At 32.4% G+C, this 22,233-nt stretch overlaps 1 protein-coding gene across 1 annotated transcript in view; it reads right to left on the bottom strand.

Annotated features, from left to right (window-relative positions):
* The window catches only part of LOC106465108 (PR domain zinc finger protein 10-like), a 200,661-nt gene that overhangs the window by 87,344 nt on the left and 91,084 nt on the right, over positions 1-22,233 (bottom strand). Inside the window, exons 8-10 of the mRNA XM_022392946.1 lie at positions 15,513-15,665; positions 11,900-12,009; positions 9,983-10,235 (exon numbers count right to left, since the gene is read on the bottom strand). Coding sequence (XP_022248654.1) covers positions 9,983-10,235; positions 11,900-12,009; positions 15,513-15,665 — 516 coding nt within the window. The remainder of the gene's footprint in view (positions 1-9,982; positions 10,236-11,899; positions 12,010-15,512; positions 15,666-22,233) is intronic.

The following is a 22,233-nucleotide window of genomic DNA, read 5'->3' as shown; positions in this document are numbered from 1 at the left end:
ATCAATGCCCAAGGAATAACACCACAAACTTGTACACAAACAGAATTCTGCCAATGTTAATGAACACTTCAATAAACAATTCATATAAATAATTTTTGAATTTACTTATTTTTGTTTTTCTCTGAAATTGTTTACAGAAAAATATTTTAAAATAATAAAGCAATTTTACAAGAACTTTCCTGAACATTCTGTTTGTAATGAATTTAATTTAGTGAACCTACTGTTTCATAATATCAAAATTATTCCACATTATAGGTAGTAATATACAGAAAAAAACTCATTTACTTCATGCCCCTTAACTAATGGATAATTAATATTAAAGTGTTAACCTCTGACAACTTCTCTGCATTAGCAATGCATAGATACTTTAATTTATATAATGTTGTTAATTTAGAAGATTTTGCATTGTATTACAATTTCATAATAGCTTTATTTGGTCAGCACAGAAAATTGGTCTTGAGAGTACATACACTCATGATTTTGTACCTAGCATGTGATGGTATGTATGTTTCTCTTATTAATTTGCAGTATTGTTTTTTTGCTTTTGCTTTGTGACATCTTCCATCTACCTGTACCAGTACAAATACTGAATACAGTTTTTTTGTGTGCTCACACTTGTTTATTTAACTGCACCAAGTAAGCCCTAGACAGAAGAAAGCATCATTCTCTAACTATTTAAGAAAATATCAGGCTATTACTACTCAGAAAAACATTAAAACTATCAGTTTTGTCATAGAAGAGATAAAAAGTGTACTGTAGCCAAATGAAAAGAATAAGTAAAAAATTTTAGACCACAAACAGAATATATTTCCAAATATACTTTTTAAAATGGCTACATGGCAAATGAAGACAAAATATGACTCTTTTACCTGATGATGATAAAGTAAACTTGTTGAAATGCCATAATTTGTCTTTTTCTTGTTTTTATCTTCCCTTATAGCCATTTTAAGTTTATTTATTTAACTAGAAATGTGTTTTCATAATTTCTATACAGAATACATTTCTGCCACAATCATCAAGAATAAGAATGGAATTTTAACAAATCAAAAGCATTGTGTGTGTGTGTGGTATTACATTACAATAAGTTTTACAGTATATCATTGTACATCATTCTTTACTGTAGCCTCAGTAAAAGGTATACGCAATAACATTTCAACACTACTTAGTTGTTATATTACACTGTTGGTGAAACCTTTTACTTAATATAAGAGCTCATTGGACTGGTAGTTGCAATAAACAAAGCCTTAGTTGAAATGCTATTTATATTAATCAACTTCAACCATTAGTTACATCAGCTGGCAACAATATGCAATAAGGTACAAATGAATTATCATTCTACATTCTTAGAGGGACAATAAAGAAAAATGTGATGTAAAGTACTTTCAGTTTTAATTGTACTACCCGATTTCATGCTTCACCAGCTAAGGCATTCTAAGCTGACCCTACATTTCCATATGTTGAAGAGTCACATTACCTGGGACTAAAACAGACGAGAAATCAGAATATGTCCTTTAACAGTCCTGTTTTTCAAAATAATGCTGCTGTTTTAACACATTATTTAAACAACAAAATTCTGGGGAAAATGCTGCTGTACCAGAAGAGCCTATGAATGAGTAGATGGCTAACAGACTTCTTTTGGTATTGAACAAGTATCAACAAAATTATATTTTTATTGCTGATGAAACTGATCTTTTTATAAAATTTTACCTGAGCTTATTCTAATGTTTAAACTTGATATTTATGGTGGTGGAAAGAGAGGTTTATAGGATAACTTTGTTTCTGTGTGCAAATGTGGATGCATCAGAAAATCAAAACATCTGAAAAATCTAAAAACTCTTCCAATTAATTACAGTAAGTCTAAATAGACCCTGCTCTACTTACCCACTTTTTCCAGTGACTAGATGAACTTGTATTCCTTTTGTTTGTGTAAGTTAGACTCATCTAGTCATGTGACTTTGGCAGAAAAAGCAAAAGCTTAAATTAAAGTTTAAGAGTCCATTCAATACCACAAAATTCTAAGCAATGGGAGGTTTAACAATGGAATTGAATGTCAACCTTTTAGATGGTGCTTTCTGGCTAAAAACAGCTTAGAAATATTTCAGAAAAACATGACTTGCAATTATTCCCAGGAGTTCAACAGATGTCAATGTGAAAGGTAATTCAGAACTATTAGACAGTTTCACATGTGAATATACAGAGTTACAGGTGGTAAGTTTGAATTTAGCAGTGTAATTATAAGCTCAAACAATTTTTGATGTTGGCAATGATGAAAATATTGTTGTTGTTGTGAGAAAAAGTAAAAAAAGAAATAATGATTTTCCGGAAACAGAATAACATGATGACAAAGTCAGTGTACCACCAATACAGATTCCATCTGTTTAGATGTTAATTTTAGACAATGTACATTCTTCCTTACAATTCAAACCTGATACAGAAGGTTTCCTTTGTCACAGAGAAAATACACCTGTTCACTTAAGATCAGAGGTCAAATGACAGAAATTAAGCATGTGTGGAGGATTATTTCTCTTCATTACCATACTTAGTAATCACAAGTAATATATCTCATTCACTTTAGATCTTGACATGATGAATTATGTTTCTCAATTATTAACTAAGCTTAGTGTACTACAACTTATAAAGTGTGGTATAATGTAACTGTTTCATTTTACAGATTATATTTTTTCTTTCCGGTCTAAGCCTTAAATTTTCCATTGCATGTATTAGCTATAAAATGCAACATCTAATCTTTGTTAAAGACATTGATGTTTGTTTCCAAATTTAAAAAATATGGTGTTTATTGTCTTTTACTTTATTTCAATTTATTTAATACAAAGCTATAGAGGGTCAATTCATAAGAAAGATTTTACACAGTGAGCTGAGACAATACTATGACACCAGTGTTGACTGCGATTTATATTATAGCTATGTGTTTGGGTTATGACCCAACATCATAGTTTCTACTGCAGGAGGGTAGGTAGCAGAGTGGAGAGAGAGAGATGGTTGACCACTTCCAGTACATTTTCCAAAAGCCACTAAAAACTGCAAGGTTACATACTTTCTAATGTTCACTTGAGGAGACTGAATAAAGAGAGGTAAAAATTGGTGTTTCTTTGTTTGTTGAATATTCATGAAAAACCATTTAAGCATTATCTACATGAACCATCACCAATTTAGAAGTTATTGACTAGATGGAAGGCAATTAGTGTCCCCCCAACTCTTGGGATACTTTAATCAAATAGTGGGATTGATTGTCACATTATAAAACCTCCATGGATGAAAGGGCAAGCATGTTTGTTAAGGGTACTTGAGCCTGCAACCTGCAGATTACAAGTCCAGTGCTCTAAGCACTAGGCCTCTCTGGTTTTGCACCTTCAGACTTGACACATATTCCATTATGTGAAACAACAAAGAACTTTAGTCTCTTTCCTGATGCTATTCATACACGAGCCTTGGGGGTGGGGGTGGGGGAACAAAGAAAGCTATTTTTGCAATGGCCCCCAAATTCAGCTAAGGGCCATATAATAAGGTGTAATTTGCATATGTGTTTTAATCTGGTTTGACTTGAAAAGTCTCACACAATTTGCTATTTTGGGCCACCTTCCAAGCTTGAGGGTGGTGGCCATCACTACTGCCCCTAGATTCCCACTTAATTTTAAGCCATACTGTATAAGTTGTGTATGCCATCCAAATAACCTGGATCAAAAATGTTCGTTTGGTAATATGTTGCACTGATTTTGATATTTTTGTCAACTTTATACAGAGCTGGCTTGCACTTTAGGGTATAATGTTGTTACCATGAAATCTTTAAGAAGTGTCTTTACAATATCTGACTCACTCTCTATGACCATTTGCATCCTCATTTTCAGTTGAAAAAAAAAATCCCTCAGAATTTGTTACAGTTATTAGAAAGATCCATGCCTTATCAATGGTTACAAAAAAATTTCCATTGTCCACCTCTCAGATAATATTCACAGCTTTCAAGTGATTGGCTTCATTTTGTGGTGCCCTCCCCAACAAGATTTTGCCTGATAATGGACTGTACTGTAGACTATGGTAAAGTAATGTGCTGTGCACTACTTCTTTGTGTGCTTGGATTTTTGGTGGTTATCACTGCTTTTACTTTATTTACTACTCCCTATCCATTAGTTCTCTAGTGCTTCTGTTTTCTCATATGTAGGTTATGACTGACTTTAAGACCGTAAAATTCCACATTTCATACTGCTTGATAGTCTGGGGATACTAATAACCATAACATTACATCAAAAATGGCTGTTATACAAGTTTTTCTCAAAAGTGAAATGTGTGCAGCTTAATGCAATTTATGATGCCAACTGATATACTGGTGAATACTATAAGGTCAATCCAACACATAAGTGATCTCAAGCACTTTACAATACAGCAGGGGAAAGGCATATGCAAAATCACTTTTATAAATATTAATCAACTAAATGAATATTCTTGAAATTTATGTTCAAGATCTTAAAGGTACATCAGATAAGTTATGTCAATAGCAATTTTAATTTTAATGCAAATAGGTGTTTGCAAGTTTATATTATTATCTTTAAGTTTTCCAGATTCTTAGACTACTTTTAAGTATACTGCTCATTATTGGTTTTGAATTACTTGGCCTACAGATTCACTGTTGCTATTGTTGAGGTCACTATTGTAAGTGAATTATTTTAATCCATTTAAAGCTTAGTTAAAATGACTATTAAATTATAATAGTTATAGGTCATTATATGTTTTGCATGTTAATATTTTATGTTCTTAATTGTGTATTATTTGAAATAAATGAAAATTATTTTTTGTAGAACTACCATTATTACAAAAAATATGGTTAAGTTTTGTCTTGGGCTGAGAGCAAAAAACAACAAGAGGCTGGCTGTAAATACTAAATTTCTTTTTATGTATATTTTTCACTTATTGTTATAAAAGTAACTAATATGTAAAAATTTTAAAACTTAATACATAAAATAAGAAAAAAAAATTGTATAGTGTGCCATTGAACATGGTATTATGCATTTTATGTCCGAGCTATCAATACCAAATATTATCCTACATTGCTGATTTTGCAAAGTTTGTGTTAGAATAGACAAAATAACAGATACAATATATGGAATACTGAAAAACTATAAATATACATTTAAAAAGTTGTAGAGATTATGCAACTGCAATTTGCAAACTGTACAATGGACAAAAATATTTTTATTATTTAAAGTTGCATCATCTTACACTTTGACTTGTCAGAGTCCAAGTCACACTAATTTCAGCAATTCACAAACATATCTTTAATACAAAACTTTGGTAACATGATTTGTGTAAAACAGACTTGTACTGTTAACTGAATTTGGAATTAGACAAATGAAATTTTACATTTACAAATTATTTTAATAAAATTATCTTTATTCTTAACATGAAAATTATCTTGCACTAAAACAAATGAGAGTCTGAGTCAGACTGACTAACTGAAGAAAATTCAAAGAAAAGTTTTTAATAGAAATACTTTATCAAAAACTGATTTTGTGTGTATATGGTATGCATGTAATGTTTAAATAAAAGTTTGGAGATGGCTTGAATGGGTAATGAAGAAAACTTTATTATAAGTGTACAAGCCATTCAAGCAATCACAGCAATTACTCAAGGTTGTGTAAGTATAAACATTTGCCTTTGTTGTCCTACATATATCTTTCCCTTAGGCTTCCTCACTTGTCTACCACAGTAAATCTATCATCAAGTTACCTAATGTTGAAACACTGTACACTTATAATAAAGTTTTCTTCATTACCAATTCAAGCCATCTCCAAACTTATATTTTCTGAAAAGTGGGTTTCTTGACATCAAATTTAAATTCTTGCCATGTAATGTTTGCTTATAATTTACAAAATTTTGAGAAGCTTCACTAATTAAGTTCAGAATTATAGTAAACATTAATTCTTCAATATGGGCTTGGACCAATGGACAAACTTTGTACATGTAGGGTTAATTTGATCATTTGTGCTTCAAGTAGCAGTTCATTCAGATACAAGTTAATAGTAAAAAATAAATACAATTAGTATTCCGAAAATTGTTTAATTTTGAAGTATAAGTTCAAGGGAGGTCAAATTCAATCTATACTTTGATCAATGTGTGTTATTGGGTTACACTAGTTTCATCTATACCATGTATACTCTTTACCTGTTGTAAAGATATGTGTTGCTAAAATGGGGAAAAAGATGCACATCAAATCCATAATTGGACCCTCAAGATGATGTAGATTGGTTAGGGCGCATCTGGTTTGTATTTGATGGGTCAACTCCAGTCCAAAACCAGGTAGCATTGGGTATTTGTCTTCTGGTCCATGGTAGGAGAAAGTCCCAACCATCTTCATCTCAATACCAGGGAGCAGAATGGAAAACCAACTTCTGTTCCAACAACCCAGGCAGGGCACATGTGTGCATATCCAGTACAAAACCAACACCAGGCCCCCCAGCAACCATGGGCAATGGTAGGAAGAGGGCATGTAAATGTGGTGGTCCACTCCAGTCCAAAACCAGGCAGCATTGGAAATTTGTCATCCAGTCCGTAATAAGAGGAGGGTCCCTATGAACCACATGTAGCTAGGATTATCAAGGAACCAAGATCAAGGCAGCAGCAGGATGGGGAGAAATTCAGCATGGGGGGAACTGCATGTGTTGGATTTATCCAGTCCAAAACCAGGTAGTGTCAGAAATTTTTCTTCCACTCTGTGGTAGGAAAGAGTACTCCCCCATCTACACTGACAGAACACCACTGCTCTACTCTTGACTGAGTGGAATTGTTCACACTCAGGAGGAAGCCTCCATGGTCTACCACTCAAGCAGCTTGGAACTGGTAAGTGGCAAGGACTCCCATACTCTACTAGAAGAAGGGGGACAACACGATGGGGAGTCTGGAGGAACACAAGACTGTAAGACAGTGAAATTTGAAAAGCAGGCCCATCCCAGTTTATTCAACTAGGACTGGAAGGATGGGTTGTGATCCTGACACTGCTTTACTCATGACAGTCCTCGAGCTGGTACAGTCTGGTGTGAGCCTTATTTATGAAGCAAGATACTGCGAGGCAATCTTGTGGAACACCTCATCTTTTCAGTGAGCATCATAAAACTGTTTGGCCATATGGTGCAGATTTACATTAAAGTACATCTTGACAGACACCACTCACTATAGAGTGGAATCCAGAAAAGGAGAAAGAGCAACTGGAAAGGGAAGAAATTAAAAAGAAAAACTTTCCCTTTCGGAGTTGAAATGATGTGTGGAGAATGACAATGGGTAGCAAGTGATAGCCAAAATAGGAGGAGGTTGCCAAATGATGCAGGTATTGTGATATAAATGTGTAAGGTGTCATCCACATGCCATTCTGTACAGTCTCTTCAAACGGATGACAGAAGTGGGCAGTCAGGGAAGAGATGAGATGTCATCTCTGGTGAGAGAAAACTTGGAAAATGCAACAAAAATACAAAAGATAATGATCCACAAGTAAGACAAATAAGCTGGCAAATCCATCTTGTAATGGTGATAGATAACGTTTAGAGGAAGTATTCCTTGGTATAAAAAGATAGGAATAGGATTCACAGTGGGAAGCAGTATGGGCAACATAACAAAGCAGAGCATGTACTGGACAAAGTAGACAACTGGTATTGGAAAGTACATACAAGTGAGAGATGATGGGGAAGGAAATAGTAGTGAAGGTGTTCTCCCCTTCACATGCTGCTGATGTCTTGAGGAAAAACTATGATCTGGAAAAGGAGAAAATAGGTATGGTGAAAGAGGATACTAAAAACATCAATAGCGAGGATATCTGACTTACAACAACCTCATGTGAAGAGGAATAAGAAATACGTTTTGAGGGAGAAATGGTACAATGAGCAAGTTGTCAAAGGGAGGAGGGATAAGGGAATGAAGGACCACACTGAGATTCCAGTTGGGTAAGGGAATCCGATGAGGCAGATAAATCAGGTGAAAAAATAAAGCAGGAGAGAAAAGACAGAAGATGAAAAATGTGATGGAAGCAGGAGAAAAGAAAGGTATTAGACAAGGCTGCTCTATAGCCCACAGTAGTGGAAACTGATGAACCAATGTTGAAAATCTAAGTAATGAAATTGAAAAGGTGGGAAACACTAAGTCATGAAATGGAAATCCAATGTTCAAAAACAAAGCAAAAGTGAACAAGTGCCTCCTTGTTGATTGCTGTAAGAGACAATGGTCAAATTGTCTGAATGGATCATGAACAAATAACCCTTACTAAAGGTAGGAAATAATCCAAGGCCAGGGAATCTGGAAGAGGTTCCAAAAATTTGATGTGGAGGAGAGATTTGACCATCATCCAATGACCGCAGTTCTCCTGAGAAACCAGACATGGTCCCCACTCTGTAGAGAAACACCTATAAAAAGGAGCAAATTAGAATGGGGAGAAGGCAGAGAAACACCAGCCATGGTATTGTCTCTGTTGAATCATCAAAGTCGACTGATAGGGAAGGAGGGAGGAGGATGGTAGTCCAAGGGATCCCGGTTGAGATTCCATTGATTGTGCAACACCCACTAAAGACAATGAATGTGTGCATGATCCCAGGGTAATGAGGGCAATCATGGAAACCCAGATACCCAAAAGAAATAAAATCTCATACACAGGTAGAGAAGGAAAGGACTTGGCTTTGGAAACCAAGAGTACCATTTACCTCAGTGGAAGAGGAAAGGCTGTACCCAGCTGAGATAGGTGTTGAAAAATACCCCCAAATGGATAAGACACTGCATGAGGGTGAGATAGGATTTCTCCAGCTCAATAAGCCATTCCACACAAGCTGTCTCCTGTAGGAGGAAATGGGTATGATAATGAGAGGCTTGTTGGGACAGAGCTAAAAGAAGCCAGTTGTCCATATTATGATGTAACTGCAAACCCCGAGTGTGAAAATGGTGGGAAAAGGTTCTGACCACACAACAAGAAACATATGGTGCTGATGCCAGACCAAAAGGTAAAGAGCGGAACTGAAACACTGGACCCCATGATGTTTTTTATTATTAAGCACAAAACTACACAAAGGGCTATCTGTGTTCTGCCCACCACAGGTATCGAAACCCGGTTTCTAGCAGTACAAGTCTGCAGATATACAGCTGTGCCACTGGGGGGCTGACTCCCATGAACAAACCAAAGGTAACATCCGAATGCAGGAGATATGGAGATATGAAGGTAAGCATCCAAACCATCGATCTTAGTCATCCAACTGTGGGAGTATGATGAAGAGGTTGAGGTTGGAAAGACTGATGACAGGATGCCAGTCCCGGGGTTTTCTTGGAAACCACGAACAACTAGGAATAAAACCCCAGGGAAGTGTGAAATGCTTGTTCAATAGCAGCCTTGTGCAAAAGATCTTGAACTGCCTCTAAGAGATGCTGGCATGAACTGGGATCCTGAGGAGGGCAGAAACTCAAAGGAATAGTTCTTCTGTTAGAATGTGAAGAACCCAGGGATCTACAGTGAACAGATAAACAAATCTGACTAAATTATCAGATTCATGATTTGTTTCTAAGTCTACCAAACTTCCCATTAGAGTTCTTTATTTGTTTCTACTGGAGCTCTGACTTGTAAGTATCTCAAAAAAATACAAGTTACTGCTAAAACAACTTCTTAGGAAATGTAAGATTATATTATGGTATAGCTAGAAAAACTGTAAAACATTGACAAATGCACTGTTTATAGGTAAGACTCCTTAGGGCTATGCAGAAATAAAAGTTGTAACAATTTATTTTCATTCTTATTTGTGAATTACACTAAATAATTGTTAGACGCTGAAAAAATATCAATTCTAAAATACTTTTGAGTTAAAAAGATTGAAATAGGGTTAGAATTACTATTTTCACTTAAATTTCGAAAACTGGTATGCAGGTTTACACTCAACACCTGAAAGGTGCTCACAAGCTTTATATTTTAATTATAAAATCTGAAATAGTTATGGCATCATCATCATACCTCTTGTCTCTTCTTCTGGCATTTCTAGCAGGGAAAGACTCCAACTCTCTGCATATGATGATGAGTACCACACCCGCAGTTCTGTTCTAGGATTTATGGCTCGAGTAGTGTTGAAATAAAGGGACTGACCTTGTTGGACTAAAACTAGGTTCTGTTGCCAGTAACTTTCTGCTGGCCTTACGAAACGCATCCAGTTGCTTCGTGATTCTTCAGAGGTGTCCAGATACACTGTGTGGTCTTCATCATGTTCAACCTACATAACAAAATTATCTATCACAATTACAAGTGGAAAGATGATCCTATGCTGAAATCTCAGTATGTCAATACTCAGACAGCATACGTTTCTGCCATATGAAGTAATTATAAAATAGACTAATTAATATGACCATACTATAATTTATATATATATATATATAAACATCCTGGTTTAACAATAAGCCACATTAAAACACAGCTGTATCAAATATAGTTATCAGGTTACATTACACTGAACCTTATTTGAATTTGTAGACAGTACAGTTAGTTAATCATAAGATTTGAAAATCTTACAAGTTTTTTCATAATTTTTACTAAGTAATAAAAATATCTTTGAACAACTTACATTAATTTAAGTTTTCAGAGATTTTAGTGATATATTTCAAACAAAATGAGGTATTTTTTCTTAGGTTTGCAGGAATGTTAACTCGGCAATTATTTTTTTATGGGTTGCCAAGTATAATTTAACAACAGCAATATTAACTTACAGGATTTTCTTATGTCTTTTTTAGTATTATTCAATCCTTCCTACATTTTTGTAAAGTTAAACAAAAGCATCAATAGGCCTCAACAACAAAATTCCTTTTCCAAGTCATAAAATTAACCTCTTGACATCTTGTTAGAAATTAGTAATTGTCTACATTTATTCACCCATTCTTTTCTTTTAGTTCTTACTTTCTTTCTAAGCAAAATTTCAAGGTAATTGGTAAAAAAGTATATTTTAGTCATTCTGTTATGATCACAAAAATAAAAGGATCACTTCACAAAATGTTTATTCTATGATTTAAGATCCTGAGATTTAAGAACTAAAAAAAAAGTATATAATAATAATAATTTTTAATGGCATAGTTAATATTTTTGAACTTTTCAAAATTTCTGTATGCCTAAAATCAATTACCTTGTTTTTGTAATATTAAAAAAAATTTTTAATATTGGACTAACTGAAGTTGACATTGCTCAATATTAAACTTGTCCTTTGTTTATGATGTGAGATCATGTAATTCTGAATAGAGTAGAATCATGAAAGTAGTAATTCAGATATTTACATAAGCTTACAATGTGGGTGATAAATGTTTATTGTATGTGTCAATCAATAAATTGAAACACCTGGTAAGGGTTGCTGAAATGATGACTGAAATAGAAATCAACAAGGAAAAGAAAATCAAATTCGCTATTGACAACGAAAAGATGGTGGCAATTAAAACCAAGATAACCCTCATGATACAGAGAACAGTAAATTAAACTAAAGGACAGAAAGTCTCTGTGATAATTGGATATCCTTTGGAAGCTGCCGTAATTCTCCTACTAAGATCCTTTGTTTTTAAGGTGATCTAGACTAGTTTTAAATTTTCGAAAAGAAGAAAAGTCTGTCACAATGTGTGTATGTTGATATTCTTCCTGCTACTGCTACTAGTATCAATCAGCTCATGATAACTAATGTTGTTACTTTGTGAAAAATCATGTGAAATATTAGGGTTAGTTAGGTGAGTTAAATTAAACTGTTGGTGTCGATGTCAATAGCTTTTCTGTAGCAGTGACTGGCACTTGGTTGAAATAGTAGGTCAGTGGCTTTTTTGCAATCTTTCTCTTGGCAGCGATAGCAATGGCCAAAGAAAATATAACTCTTATGTCTTAATAAATGTTTTTCTTATTTATACTTACAATGAGTAAAAATCTATTGTTGGGTCTTTTTTCTGTTTCCACTAGAACACCCTCAATTGGTCCAAACTGTGTTCTCTTTGGTATTGTCTTCTTAGCAAAAACGCCATATTCTGCACACACACAAAAAAAAATGATAATACTGATCAAACACCAAATAATTAGTTTTCATTTCATTGGCCTAATGACACAACCAAATGTTAAAATATACATTAATTGTTTTTATAAAACCTATAATTCTACATAGAATTAGTGATATTTAATAATTTCAATTTTGTAAAACAAGAACAAATGGTAATTTTAAACTGATTCTTCACCTAAGATAACTTGAAGAGTAATATAATAGCAATGTAGAATAATAATAATAATAGAATTTAAAAAATAAAAATCTTATTCTTAATATGAATCTGAAAGAACTTTATAAAATATAAAATAGTCAGTGAGATTGAAAATTCTAATTCCAGTGTCTCACAATAAATGAATAAAATGAAAGTCACTTGCTTAAATGCTGACCATATTAACTACTTTTCCCTTGTAACAGTTTCAATCAATTCCTTATATATCTTCATTACTCGTGTTCCACATTCTAACACGTTAAAAACAAACTGTAACTATAGACAAACAATGATCACAGAAACTCCTCTTTATGTTGTGTTGAAAGCATTAAGCCTATATTCTGTGAAAGAAATTCTAAGGTATTTGTGTCATATTACTATATTTTAATTAACATTTGAGAAAACCAAAATATCACATTTTTCGATATTGTGTGATATTACATTCTTCTTTACTTTCACTCATAAGTTCTTATGATTACAAATAGAATCTTCTCCTGTTGTCGCTATGGCCATTCGACCCGTTCAGGGATAAAAAAAAACTGGCTTACTGGTTTGCCACTTTTTCTGAATGATGAGTAAAAAGTGATAAAAGTAAGTAGATAAGTAATATTTATAATAAAACAATTTGATGTTAAACAACAAGTACAATTATGCTAATAAAAATCACAAACCCAATTCTGTTGTGTAATGACTTAAAAATTAAATTTGTAAAAGTTACAGTTTGCCTTAACCTAGTTCCCAATAAAATAATTTTTGTTCACGTAACTGATGATATAAACAGCGTCTCAACCACCTCTATGTCTGTCATATCTCTGGTATTGAGCGAAAGGCCCTGTCGGCAATGGATATAGTAGATAGAGTGAGGTTGACATATTATTACATTATTTTATACTTTTACTCATATGGTTTTATAAGTAACAAGTCTTGGGTTCGAATCCCCATCCCACCGAATACACTCGCTATGGGGGCATTATAATGTGATGGTCAATCCCACTATTTGTGGGTAAAAGAGTATCCCAAGAGTTGGTGGTGGGTGGTGAAGACTAGCTGCCTTCCCTCTAGTCTTTGACTGCTAAATTAGGGACGGCTAGTGCAGATAGCCCTAGTGTAGCTTTGCACAAAATTCCAAACAAAACCAACACCACAAGTGCCACAACGGTATATTTGAAGACTTATAGCTCTAGAAACCGGGTTTCGTAATCAATGATGGACACAGCCCAGATAGCCCATTGTATGGCTTTGTGCTTAACAAACACTAGCTTTTAAAGATATTACAGTGCTATAACTATAGTTGAGCAGTGTTCACTTGAATTTTTGAAGCGGATCTTTAATAATTTTGTTTTTCTAGCGTTTCTTGAGAAACCCTCACTGTTATGAAAATGAACTCGTATTTGTTTTGTCAACTAATTCCCCACAAAGTATTTCCATGTATACTAGATGGCACCACCATCCAGTTCTTCTGGTATTTGTGGATGATATTCGTTGACTGTAGGAAGACTGCTCACAAAATAAGCTTGTGATATAGGGCAACAGTGATAAAAATATCATAAACTTATCAATTCACTTTGTTGTGTTCTGTTGATAATTACACTTCTATCTTCTCATCCAAAGCTACTTGCCTTATCTGCAATGAAAAAAGTGAATCGTACTTTTGGTTTATCTTTAACTTTTGATATTTTCGAACAAAAGGGCACAAACAGAGCCAAATATCATGCTACTTTTACAAAACAATTTGTTTTTTCCTGTATTGATAAGCATTCACCTTCTAAAAATATTGTATATATTAAGAAAAATCATGACATGCTGGACCACTTCCTTCACAACATAAAACTCATAGGTATAGACACTGGCTTCGCATCAAAGAGACAGAGTATGAAACTTTCTGGATAGCAGCTCTGAATACTATGATGTCAAATGGTGTTGATCTCAATCCTAGGATTATTTACCTTAGAACATTTTAAAAAGAGCTCCAAAACCAGTAACTTGTTTCACTTCAGTACTCTACATTTAATCTCTAGTAATGCATTTTCCATTCATTTCTTAATTATTATCATCATTCTGAAAATTTGAAAGGGTTATTCCATGTTTTTATTCAATTCTGTAGTTTTATTATTCTTTTATCCTTTAACCCATTGCCTGCGGATTTGCTGTATAAGATACGGTCTGCCTCTGGCAGTTGAATGTGCCATATACAGTGTACAGCTTGCAAAACTTCCACATGCATTTAGAACAGCAGAAGTCAATGGGGATTTCAAATAAACAAATCAACTAAACAGGTATGAAAGGTTTTCATTTGAATTTTTGTCTTTCATTATGCTCTTTACAGTTTCAATAGTTTGTTACCTTGAATAAAACATTTGCCTAATGACACACATTTCTTCAAATGGGATTGGTCAGCTTTCACAATGATCTTGTCAAACTCTTCCTGCTCACAAGACACATTAATCTTTTTCATATTTATTACCACACACTCTTTAACCATTATCCTCCGTACTCCTGAAGAACACTAATGAAATACTTGATAGAGCTTAAGTTTATAAGTCTTTGGAAATCTAATCTTATGAATGTTCTAGTCCCATTATAAACATTGTACCTTAGGTCCATCCAGCTACAGAGTTGTTGTGATGTATTGTAATAGTTTAGTCAGTTGAGTAATAATGATATAAGTTATCTGTACACCCATAGAAAGGAAGATGCACACAATGATAAGTACAAACATATATTGTTACTGGATGTTTCTTTTTCTGGAATGTGTAATTAAAAACCAGAAGGCATTCTGTGAAATTGCTGAAATATGTTTTAATTTAATTAATTCTTTTACTTCAGTATTCAGTTGAAATGAAAAATTTCAATTAGTTGTTTGAATACTTTCCTTTGGTAAAAACAACAACAACAACAAAAAAAAGATCATTTGAAATACAAAAGAAACATAGTGCTTGGACTGTTTTTTTAAAATCTGATCTTTACTTTTTAATTACAAATCAGTTAAAAACATAAAAAAGCAAGGAACTACATTTGTGGTAAATACTAATCAAAATATAAAAAAATAATTTTTTTTGCAGTGTTGATTGAACATCAGAATATTGGAAAATTAAAAATGTTGTATTTCTTTCTCTCTGATGAATATTTATCTCAAAATAATATTCAAAAAGGAATAGAATACAAACCTAAGTTGAAATAAGTATAGATAATATTAAATGAGTGGTTCAAGTGCACTTCATTAGGCTAGTTTCTATCTAATGCCACTGGTAAAAATTTGTCAAAATTTAAATTAGATTTACCTGACTCATTATTGGCATCAGCTATTCTATGCAGGTAGAGGTAAGTTGCTGGCAAACTTGCCCATGCACGGCTCAGGACAGGTTTGTCCACTATCAACTGGACTACATGACGTGCACATTCTTTCTCTTTGAACTGATCACACTCTTCACACCCTGTGGACAAAATGGAATTTTAAAGTTTTCATGGGTATTGGAAACTTACTACAATTAAATAACTTCTGCTAGAAGAGCTACTAAAATTCCACAATAAAAATTACGATTAATATTAAACAGTCATAATTGTGAGTAACAGGCACACTTCAAAAAGTTTCTATGACCATTCTGCCCTAGGTCAGCAGTTGGGTACCCTCGTTGCTTGTAACGTTTTCAGCTCTTAACGTAAAAATACACAACAAAGTTAGGCCTGTTTAGCAATATTAACAAGAAGCGAAATAGAACTGTCACATGTAAAACTTCAGGTATCATGCCTATCACATTAGGCCAATGTAGTTACTACATTTTAAGAAATTTAATGTCATACATTGATCTAGTTACCATTGTCAATACCTAAATATACATATTGAATTATTTAAATTTAATACTGTAAATCACTATGAATCACAGAAACACATACAAACTTGTGTCTTATTTAGTAAGAGGCAAGTTCCAACTAGATGTTCAGAGAACAATAGCACAGCCTGTGTGAATATACAACTGTTAGTGTATCTAGTCTAGTTCTATCCATCTTACTGTTTGATGGTGACTTTGCTAAAGAACATGTACCCAACAGCCAGAATTACAATGGGAGGAGTGGTATTATAGTATCTATATCTCATAGCAATTGTGTTCATTTTGTGATCTATACCGAGTCAAGAACCACACTGTGGTAAATAACTGACCTAGTATAACTTTAAGTGGAATTGAATAACATGATAAGTGTGAAAGGTTAAATTCTTAGGCCTGTATTGAAATATATATATATATGCCTAAAATGAACAAAGCTGTTTATATTCTGGATTGACCATTATAACTATGCAACTTATAATGAGTCAACAACTACACTGTGAAAAACAGCTGACTTTGCAGAATTCATGTTAGTGAAGTATGGAAATTGTCAATCTTAAACATTTTAGTTTAAGCAAATTGCACTTACCACGGAATTAAAAAAATGTCACATGTAATCTGTTTCACTCCACTATAGCATATATAGGTGACTTTGTTAATATAAGTCTGTCCAATGACCAGCCATGAATGCAGGGGGGGGGGGGCATAGAGAACAAACCAAAGATTACCAGTTCTTACAAGTGGAAAGTTAATTTACGAAAAATTAGCACAGAACTTGAAGGAAAGCATAGGTAATGGATAGTTTTAAATCTCTTTGATGTGATAAAGGCTTAAACTTGTGTTAGAATATTTACGGTTAGATAAATAAAGTTATTTATATCTTGTAGTGTTTATATCAATTATGTGATCAATACTGAGTCAACAACCACACCTTGATAAATGACTGAACCAGCATAACTTTTGGTGGAGATGAATGATAAGTGTGAAAGATTAAATGGAGGATATACGTCTAAAAAGAAAGAAATTATTTATATTCTGTATTTAGTATGTTCATTATATTATTTGCACTGAGTCAATGACACACCATGGAAAACAACTGACTCAGTACAAGGTATTTTACAGTTTAATAACGTAATAGCTTTGAAAAGTGGAATGATTAGGTTTCTGTTAGATTACATAAGGCAAGAATAAAAAACGTTGTGCATAATCTGTAGCTATTATGTTAACTTATAGCATCAATTTCATAATATCTTTATTGAAAATTGTATGAAACGTGGTGAAGTTGTCAATGTTATACATTTTAGTTAAAAATATATTGTATATACGACAAAAATTGAAAAAAAATGCAGTATCTAACTTAATAAAAAAAAACCTCTATTCAAAAATTTATATGATAATGTTTAAACTCTCTCTTCCAAATTACAACAAATTCTACCAAATCCAATGAGTTGTGATAAGTAAATGTTAAAGCATATTTTCTTTGGAATGCTTGTGTCATGAAATGGCAAATTTATAACTTTAAATTCCTCTGTTTTATTGTAATCATTGAAGGAATATAGTGTATTTTATTTATATTTGTTTAAGTTTTTTCAAGTACTATATCTGTCAGAGATATCCTTTGCTATTTAAAGAAAGCTTGATCAGTTTGGTACTGTTACATTGTGAATGTATCTGTATGCTGTTAATTTGTAAAGCTTTATGGTAGTCCTTCTTGAGAAGTTGTGTGATATATTAATACTCAAGATCAAAAAGGAAGAAATTTTCTGCTTGTGGACTGAAGTTATCATCCTTCAGCATGCCCTGTGTCTGTTTAAAGATGTGCGAGATGAATCATATGAATGTGCTAAATAATAATAAAAAAAAAATGGTTTGTATGAAGCGATTCAGCATAAAGTAATGATAGTTTTCATGATAAGTATTATTATGCAACTCATTAACTTGTCTTCATTATCAAAAGATCTGTTAATTGTAAAATTAAGTTTTTCAATGATTTTATATAAGGGTAGGCTAGTATAAAGTTGCTGAAATAAAATGTTTCAATAGATTTAGCTATGAAAGGACAGGTGTTAATCTATACATGACTATCAGAAATTCCATGGAACTTTTGGTATATATGAATGGATTAATACCTGTCCTTTCTTTTATAATGCTACAATGTTCCTACAAATGATCTTTGATGTACTTAAGACCTTTATCTATTAAAAGATATATCTTTCATGATGGCTTTTTAGGCTCCAGCTATGAATTTATGTTTACATATCTATAGTATGGTTTGTAGCATTAACCCTATGGTTATGGGCACCCCTGTTCTACGCATGTCACAAGATTTTATTTTGTTATATTTAAAGTTCAATTAAGCAATCTTATGATCAATGTATGCCAATGAATTTAGCAATAAAATTTATGCCATGGTTCAAAATTTTATATTAGCTAAGTTTTATTTCCTATATTTTTAATAAAACACGGGAGAAAACATTCTTAAATTTTAGTTTGATGCAAAAGTTCACAAAACTTCTGGGCTTTGTAATTTGAATACCCCTTGACATATGCTAACCTTCCACGTATAGGTGGAATCTAGGTTAATTGCTCTGTTTACACATTCTTCGCTTAAATTCATTAGGGCGCATATGGAAAAAAGAAAAGAAATTTCTTGGAACTCTTGACAGATGCCACACCCACTTTCTACACATAGAGTTGCAATTTCTCAGCCAATTATACTTAGTTGAGCTAGATGTTTATAACCAATAGAAAACCACATTTTAAAACTGGCATGAATAATTCCATAGAGAACTTCTCAAACTCCTTTTAGCATTGCTGCTGCTTTTGTTCTCACTAGTACTTTAGTATTGTTTCTCACCTATAAATATATTAATTAGAGAGACAATTAAATTGCACTTAGGTTTTAGTTTTATATTTTAGTTAATTATGTGCTATCTATGTTTTAAAATGCATATTACAAAGGTTTTAATAGTTTTTTGAAAAATATGCCAAACTGCTTTGGTTCATCAGGCTCAGTGTATTAGGCTAAACTTTCTCTGCTTATGATACCCTAATATTGCCGAGAATGCCCACTGACATGTGTTGTAATAAGTAACAATGCTAAAATAAAACATCAAAAAATTACTTGTGTGGAAAAGTAAAAACTTACAATTAAGAACATATAATACTAATATAATGATAATACTTGAAATATTCAGAGTTTTAGTGCAAATAACTAGAATAAAAAATAACAAATCTTCAGTTAAAATACTTAATTAAAATAATCTCATTATTTTTGTACAAAATACGTGTAATCTTTAACAAAATTTTACCAATTGTTGTGAAAATATGTTAAAAAAGCTCAGAGTTATTGTAGGTATTGTTTAACTTTGTATCATTCTCCACATGGAAAGGTCCCCCAGTGGGACAGCAGTAAGTCTTCAGATTTACAATGCTAAAAGGAGGGGTCCGATTTCCCTCAGTGGACACAGCAGATAGCCAGATGTGGCTCTGCTATAAGAAAATACTATAAATGGATTCAACCCCATAACCATAAGGTTAATCCAATCGCTACAGGCTTGGTTGATTCGATAAAGTTCATAACCCCAAAATTACCATCAAGGTTTTCACGCTATAACTTTTAATATGTTTTGCTTATCTTCACAAAATTTGGCAAGCTTTCAGAAAACATTACAAGTTTTTGTACACAAAAAATTTGATTTTTTAATGAAGTATTTTTACTACAAATTTGTCAATAAATATATGGAGTTAGAGTGATGAATGCTCCAAGTGCAAAATAATTTTGATGTTAAGATTAAAAATGCTTTTCTTTCTCTCATCTGAAAATTTTAATATTTTATTTGTGTAATCCATAAAAACTCCTACATAAATATCAAACTTTTTTAGTAAAACTTTACATTTTATCTGTTATTTTCTCTACCCCAGCTCTATATGCATTTAATTAACCTTGTAACCACCATAAAAAAATCTAAATTACTTTTTTTCTTTCTAGAATTACTTTATATTTTAACTGGATACAAAAATTGTTTATCCTAAATAGCTTAAAGCTCTTGTAATGGTATACATTTATTTATACTTAATTTTATTGTTTTATTGCCCTTTGACCCATGTCTAATTAATATTTCCACAACACAAGTTGTGAATCACTCAGCAAATATGTAGCTTATGTTACTATATCAAATTGTGTAATGCACGAGCATATTTCATGACGAATATTTATTACTATTTTTTCATTGTGTTACCTAATCTAGCCTTATCTAACCTAATTGGTTTCTAATTTTTGGATTTTAGTTACTTTTAAAATAACAAATAAAGAATATATATGAAAAACAAGAAATATATAAAATTTACAAATGACCTCTTGTTTTTTGCTGTTGGTTGCCACTAAAATTTAAACCTACTTTTTTACACTAATGGTATTAGTACACTAAATAATTTTTATGTACTTCAATAACATGAATAAGAACATAGAAAACTAACATGCATAAAACAAATACTGTCTTACAATTATCAAAATTCTTCAAGCTTTCTAACTTTAGCATAAGAGTCTAAATCTTACCTTAAACTTGCCAATCTGAAGACTAAGAGAAAAGATTTCAAACTGAAGATGAAATAGATAGTACTCTGTGCTGAAAACAATTTAAAATAATATGTCATTTGATAGATTAAATCCTTTGTTTTCTATTGGTTATATATAATATAGTATAAAATGTCAGAGAGAACTATTGTCAGCTTGTGAAAAAAGAGGGTATGACAGGTGGGTGTGACAAGTGGTTCTCATTTTCTAGTTTATGACTCCATAACCAAAAAGGATTAAAGGCTATAAAATTTATGCTTTGCTTTCATAATAACTATGTCATAATGACTAATTTACATTAAATTCTGCACTTTTCAGAGGGATATTACATAAATTAGAGATGATGGAAGACCTAGAGAACAAATGTCACAATTCTCATACTAGAGGAGATTATTTTAAGTATTTATTTATAAATTTAGGAACTTAAAACATATATAACATTAACATTTGATTCATTAAGTATTCTTTGATGCCAAATTTATTTATATACAATGATAATAAAGTAGTTTAATTAAATTTTGAATGTAACTCTTTAAAAGGTTGTGACATGCACACTTTGACTTAATTCTGGAATTACATTAGAGAGAATATCTAAGTCAACTGCAAAAACTGTTAAAATTATTTTATGTTCTTTGATATTGTTGTTCACATTGATTTTGATATAAGGATAAACAGAAGAACCCAAAGTTTTCAATGTTTGAAGACTACAACAGAGTTCCTTACAAAGTGTAATAACAGAATTTTTTTCAAATAAAAACAAAATTATTGGCTGATTTATCTGCTGGTGTTATGACATATTTTTCATACAATTATTTTAAAGATTCCTTAGCATATTTTTTGGATGAGGTATTTAAGTGAAAGTATTAGATGTAACTTTCTCAAAACAGCTTTTCTACCAGTTCAAACCATTGTGAACACAGAGTAGGAATAGTAAGACAATTCAACAAAAGGAAAGAATATTGTTCAGTTTGTTATTATTAATGTTACCTAAAACCCCATTATAATTTAAAATTATGTTTCTGGTGAATTTTTGAAAGGTGTAACTTACTATTTGAAATGTAATGTTACAGGTTGTTGGTAATAATTGCTGTATCCCAAATAGTAGATTCTAGATTAATATGTTCTATGCTTTTCAGTAAATAAAACAAAGAAAAATACTTTATATTTAATACTGTTAGATGTTTCAGATTTAACTGGCAAGATTGCTGACAAGTATCATGTTATAGAAAATTTAAAATGATTACCAAGATCTGTGGAACTTACATTAAAGATGATTTTAATAAACTTTTCTCACTCAAGGCATCATAATGCAAGACAAAGTGAACAGAAACTTTTTTTTTGTTATATTAGAAGTAATTCCTCTATTAAGCTTATTGGTGATTTAGTCCAATTACTTCTATATTTTTTTACTGTGACTATGGGGAATAAGGATTATTGGAAAATTTGAAATTTTGAGAATACTGTTACGACAGCGGAAGTCACATAATGCTGGTAACACGTCATGAGTTTCTAGAAGGATCGTGACTGTTCCTGGCAACTCTAGTGTTTGCCAGACGCCCTCTATTTTTGTATATAAGCCCGGCAAATAAAGCAGAGATGAGG

The sequence above is a fragment of the Limulus polyphemus genome, unplaced genomic scaffold (assembly GCF_000517525.1).
Source record: "Limulus polyphemus unplaced genomic scaffold, Limulus_polyphemus-2.1.2 Scaffold1839, whole genome shotgun sequence".
Lineage (NCBI taxonomy): Eukaryota > Metazoa > Arthropoda > Merostomata > Xiphosura > Limulidae > Limulus > Limulus polyphemus.
The sequence above is the reverse complement of the archived record's forward strand: the minus strand, read 5'-3'. Positions and strand labels throughout refer to the sequence as shown.